Genomic DNA, 6,342 nt, shown 5'->3' with positions numbered 1-6,342 from the left:
AATGATTCACCTAGATTATATGATTTACTGTATCTTTTAATGAAAGCAACAGTACTATAAAAACTTACAGATAGTGGAGGATGTAGCAACCCATGCTCTCAGGAACACTTAAACATATCATATTTATGCTTCCACTTTTTCTTTGGTTTCCATTCAATTTCTATTCTGAATGCAGGACCATAATCATGATGTTCAAATGCCTAAGGGATGAAGATCTAAATACACCTCTGATTATGTCTTTTTTACATGATCTACTAAGACAGCTGTATTCCTTGGGAGCAATACGTCTTCTGCAACCCAGGATGAAATATATTAGAGATGAGGAGAAAAAAAGAATGCTTTTTTTTTTTTTCAGTTCAAGATGTTTCAGTGTAGCTGAATTTCCCTTGTCCTTATCTGCAAAATCATGTGCCCCTATCTTTCTGGCTAAACCTTTGGTTTCTAATCCAAGATTTCAGAGGAAACAAAGAAAAAAACAGCATATAGTAGGGTAAAAATCCTCTCATCAGTAGGTTTATCCTAAGATGTTTTTTGTTAACAGAGTGGGTGGAAAAGAGGAGAAACCCAGGACTGACTGTAGCTCATTAGTCTAGTTGCCAGGAGCCGTTAAACACTGTGGTTGTAGTGTTCACTATCATGAATCTTGTATCTGTATTTATAAATGCCTGATGTGTATTGCTTACATATATGTCATGTATTTGCATGAATTTGTAGAGTACCTTTTTCCATATTAATTTTTGGGATCCTCAGCTTTACCATGCTGTAATTCACTGTAGTGTAGGACTCACAGGAACATAAAATTCAGGTGGCTTAGCAGTGAATCGGTTATAATGCTGTTACAGACTACAGCATGTTGCTATTCAGACAGTTTCAAAACAGTATCCATACAATAGGAAGCATTGCAAGCTGCTTCTGAGAATACACTGAGTAAACTTGTATTCTGAATGGAAAAAATGCAGTATGCAGAAATATCATTTAAATTAAATGCCATTCCTATATGTTTGAGGGGTCTTTTGCAGGATTTTTTTTTTAAATGTTGATGTTAACAGAGATTTAAAATTTTAGCTTTTTGTCTTATTGTTCTTTTTCAATATTTCAACAGCAGAAAAATAATTTACTGTGAAAAATATTTAAACTGCATAACTTTTTTATGAATACAATATTGCATTTGTTCCAATCTTAATTTTTTATGAAAAAAAAAAATAGTAAGCTTGTGATCTGCAGATATATTTTTGCATATTTATTTGAAGGTTTGTAATTGATTGCCTACAAAGACAAAATCCAATAGAAATTATATTTACTACTATACCATAAAATCCAGAAATTATATGTAATACAAAGTGATAGCTGGGATTTTCTCAGTCTTACTACGCATTGAAATTCAATAATGTATCTTTCTCGCTTATAAAAGGTAGTATTTTGGTACACTAGTAGCCTACTATTGGTTGTACCAGAGGAAGTGTATAATTTTAAATGTATAACATTTATTTCAGACTAATATTATTCATAAAAAATTTTTTTGCAACTTTTTTTTTTTATTTTTTTTATTTTTTTATTTTTTGCCTCTCATAGCATGGTCCCGATTCAGGATTAGGTGGTGTGGATTTCCTTAGTGTTCATGAAAGGTACATATGTTGGAGAAGTCAATAAAAAGCAAACAATGTTACTGAGCTAGCAGGGCAGTGTCATTTTGTGGTTATTTGCAGGATGGTTACATAGTAAATTCAGTAAAAGAAGCAAATCCAACTACTTCAAATATGAGTCAGGTAGAGAATGGATTTCTGTTCACTTTAGATGAAGCAAGAGCCAGAGGACTGACAATATGGTCAAACACGGGTAAACTTGGAAAGACTTTTTCTTTCAAAAACAACACACAAAGCAGTTAAGACTTCATTATATTCATGGACATGTGGGGATTTTTTTTGTTTTGTTTTCTATGTACTTTATTTTCTGAGTACGCCATTTAAATTTCATTGCTGTAAAAGCAGATTGTTCCTTTACTAAGCTGACATAAGTAAAAGTAACCTGTGTGACCTCAGCTCTCTGGCTTTTATGGAACAATAATCATTTTCTGACAGAACCAGTTTGCAGGGTTTTCATATGTGCACCACAAAGAAAAATTGTATGTCATCTCGGTTTTATTATATCCATCAGCTGGCTGCCCATTTGTCGTGGAGTGTCTGCTGTGACATAGGGCAATGACTCTATTCGGCTGTAATGGATTGCGTGTAGTGCATTCAGTGACTCTGGTACCTGTTGCTGGTTCTTTTTCCAGGTCAGCTGGCTGCAGGTACATGTGAGATTGTTACTTTGGACAGAGATAGCAGTCAGCCCCGAAGGACTATAGCCCGACAAACAGCTCGCTGTGCATGTAAAAAAGGACAGATTGCCGGTACAACAAGAGCAAGGCCAGCCTGTGTTGATGGTAAGAAGCAAAGATCTATTAAATCAGTTTCTGACAATACAAGAGTGGTGTAAACTGGTAGTGTCTCATAACAAAAAGAAAAGCTCTATAGAATAAGTTTTCATGTGTCCCAACTAGCAATGACAGTACCATTGAAATTCCCCAGAAGGGTATTACTGACTAATACTATAGATATTTCAGTTACATTTTTTTTAATTGAAATTTTCACTTCTGTTCTAGCTTGATATGCAGTTGAGTATTAAGGACATGATGATGTTATATTTTGCATGTGATGATAGGATCAGCAGTGAAATGGCATTCTTTTTTTGCTTACATTTTGTTCCCTATAACATTTAAAAAAAACACTGAAAAAGAGCCCCACAAGTTTCATGCCACTGGGAAGGTAATGTGACTGCTCCTGTGTAACAGTTACTGTTGTTGAAGAAAACACTGATACTGTAGTTGGAATATAATATCTGAATAAACCTTACATGTCCAGTGTTCCTTCTCTCATTAAGATGATGATTCTGTATGATTCACTGCAGATGCAGTGATGGCATGCAGCTGGAAAACTGCTGACGTACTGGGAGGTGTGAAAATATTTCACTTTGACATCATATTTGGAGAGAAGTTAATTTCTGTGTTAGAGCTAAATAAGATGTTAACAGTGGGACAATGTTCAAGAGAAGTCTGCCAGTGCAAGGCTATTAGTCAACATTCACATTAAAAATAAATTTGGAGACATATTGAAAGTAGTTGATGCAAAATTGTATGTTTTGATCTAGGCTCAGTTAACAAAAGTAAAGAGAAGATGTTTATATATAGAACTATAATAAATTCACAGATTGCCTTTGAATGCTGACTGGTTTGAGTCCTCAGTAAAAATATTGCTGAGAATGCCCTACTGTTGCCTCAGAATTTGGTCTTACCAGTGATTATCAAAGAAGACAGCTCAAAGGAGATTTTAGAGCCTACCCACAAAGCTAAATATAGAACATCATGTACATTCTATTTTTGTATTTTCCTTTCACTATTTTTGGTACTCTATAAGACAGTTTCTTAGCTGTCTTTCTTGTAATGTGATATTATATCCAGTAATTCTGTTCTTTCCTGTTTTTTTGTGAAACAATGACTTAATTGCTTAAGAAATGAATTATTTTATTGTGGCATTTATAATTTTAACTTTAGCAAAAATACCTGTTAGCACTTTCAAAATTCAACGTTTCCCAATTTAAAACAACAAAGTTCTAAGGGAAAATGCGAATTTTGCATTGTCTGGTGGGAACTGAACACAACTTTTCCTCAGTCAGTTATGGCTTACGGTGAGATTCATTTGCTGTATCTTGGATATTCAAAGCTAGTTATCTAACCTAGTAACACCAGTTTTCCTTTATACCCAATGGAGAGCAAAAGGTACCTTCTCAGAGTAATTTATCCCATCCTAAGTGCCTGAGATAAATCAGATGTAGCACTCTCTGATACTCACTCTTTCTCTGCCTTGCATTAAGACACCTATAGTGATGAGACTTTAGACAGCTAGAATGCACGTATTGGTAAGAAGACATGAATACACCTTATTTTCCAATTGCTATATTAGCTTAGTTTCTAAATAAGGAGGGTTTGAGGTAATTAAATGTTTGAAAACATTTTTATCTATCTATTTCTTTATTTATTTTATGGGGAACTCATGAAAGTCTAGTTCAAATTCTGCTTTTGCTTTCAATCATTTTATGAAAACAGAGAACTGGATGACAGGGTCTGTGGTTAGGTACTGTGTAATCAGAGAGGGTTCTTTATGTAATACTCCACATCTGAAAAATAAGTGGAAGTTTATCAGTTGAAAATTAGAGCCTCCCATTAACTTATGTGTCCAAATATTAAAATTATTTTTTTAAAGCTTGTCTACATAGTTCTAATAAGATCTAATAACACAGTTCTTTATTATTTTGTGAAATGTTTACAGTTAGGAAGTTGAGCCCTTTGCTAAGAATAACTGCAAGACGTGTAGGACATGCTACTTTGCTTTCCTGGATACTGTTAGGGGTGTTTTGTAATCAGAGCTCAGAAAGGTTAATGGTACCTAGAACTGTCTATGAAATTCCCAAATTAAAAAGAAGACACAAGCCAAATCTTTGATCTGTAGGTTTTATTCGTGAATAAAGTTTAAAAAAATAGTTTTACATACCATGAAGGCAATTATATAGGAAAGAATAAATGAGCACTTTATCTTGTCTCTAATCTTCTGCTTGCAAATAAAACTGGCAGATAAATTAGCCATTGACTAACAAGCATCCATCTGTAGATTTACCAGGTTCATAGTTTAAAAAATACAGACTGATTTTTTCCATACTGTTTATATTCATTTCTAGAATAAAGTCTTTCAAACACAGCTGCTAAATGCTTTCTTCTGGACAGAACATGAAATCTACGTAAAATTATGTATGAGAAAAGCTAGTTTAATCTCTGATATTAAGTCAAATACTGCTGGTTTAGGAATGCAACAACCAAACAATTGATTTTTGGTTTTTTTGTTGTTGTTGTTTTTGTTTTTTACAATAAAGAATCCCATTTTCCAAACAAACAATTAAATCCTTTTCTGAGCTTTCTTAAATAGGACACACAGGGCACTTTTGCAAATTTTCTTTATTTATTTTATAGTTGATGTTAAACATGTAATTGCTATTTGAAAAGAAAAAAAAAATCTCATTGGGCAGAGTTTGTTTTGTTTTGGGTTATTTTGTTTTGCTTTGTAATGCCAGTTTGCTTTCCAAAGACTTGGTTCTTTTAGTTTTATTCTTTATATAGTCTTAATTTTAATGAGATTATTTTGGAAGTAAAGGTGGCAGAATTAAACCTTAGAACTCTAATAATTAATGCAAAGTCATTTGTGAAGGAAGCAGGCATAGTAAGTGTGACCTACTAAAGTACTGGCAGGAAAACTTTAGCTAACAATTGTGTTACAGCTTCTGGGAGGAGAGTGTTTTGAAGATTCAGTACCAAAGCTGGTCATTTTTACAACCTTAAAATGCATCATGTTGGACCTGACTAACATTTGCTCATTGTTTATTGGAGAGAAGTGCCTTAGAATATACTCAGGTATGCTGTATATCTCCTGGAGCTTTCAAATGCAAGTATCAATTATTGCAGCAAAAAGAGTAAGTAATTTAAGGGCTCTTACACCTCACAAACATTGTCTGAGATTACATTTGTCAACATAACTCTTCGAGCGAGCCCTGAGTTCATTACCAAAACCCATTCTGTTTTCCACTGCTGCATTAGCTAAGGTCTTTTCCTAAGAAATGAAAGGCAGTATGGATAAAACCAGAATGCTTAAAAATGAAAATGCAAGTGTTTAGGGCTTGGTCTGAGCAGAACATGAAGAACAGAGATTTTCTTGAAATGTTTCCCTATGATGAAGAGAGCTGATTTACTCTATTTTTTTCTAGAAGTCTTTAAGTATGGCAGATTGCTAATGTAATCTGAAAAAAATGTCATCAATATTCACCATGATTTCAAGCTTGATTTAGTGTTGATTGCATCATTCCTAGACCCACAGATTCATAATGTATGTTTGGTATGTTTGGTTGTGTTGCAATTTTTATTCATTAATGCAGGTTTTGTGATATTATGCCAGTAGTTTGCCTGCACTTTTAGTTATACTGTTGTTATTTACAACTAGCATTCCCTAGTCCCTTTTTTGAGATCAAATTCTGAGGCAATGACCTCAGTAGCATTACTTTGATAGGATATTATATTTCAACATAGCATCTGGTTTATCACCAGAGCAATTTCCCTGTGTGTCAGTCAAGCTTCATTAGTTTGTTAAGCTGGAGCTTGTGAGAGACTGGAAGACAGCAATTATTCTCTACTTTTGTCCAGTAGCTTCACTAATTTAACCTTGTTTTAAAGCAAGTGACAAAAAGTCTTTTGTAACAGTG

At 33.8% G+C, this 6,342-nt stretch overlaps 1 protein-coding gene across 1 annotated transcript; it reads left to right on the top strand.

Annotated features, from left to right (window-relative positions):
* Positions 1-2,247: 2,247 nt before the first annotated feature.
* Positions 2,248-2,425, top strand: LOC104472309 (protein FAM19A5-like; the record flags this gene model as incomplete). Its single annotated transcript, XM_010087920.1, has 1 exon — positions 2,248-2,425. A coding segment is annotated over one exon (178 nt), but the record flags the coding sequence as incomplete, so codon positions are not given.
* Positions 2,426-6,342: the final 3,917 nt, after the last annotated feature.

The sequence above is a fragment of the Pterocles gutturalis genome, unplaced genomic scaffold (genome assembly GCF_000699245.1).
Source record: "Pterocles gutturalis isolate BGI_N339 unplaced genomic scaffold, ASM69924v1 scaffold35471, whole genome shotgun sequence".
In the NCBI taxonomy this organism is placed as follows: domain Eukaryota; kingdom Metazoa; phylum Chordata; class Aves; order Pterocliformes; family Pteroclidae; genus Pterocles; species Pterocles gutturalis.
This window is presented reverse-complemented; position numbering and strand designations above follow the sequence as displayed.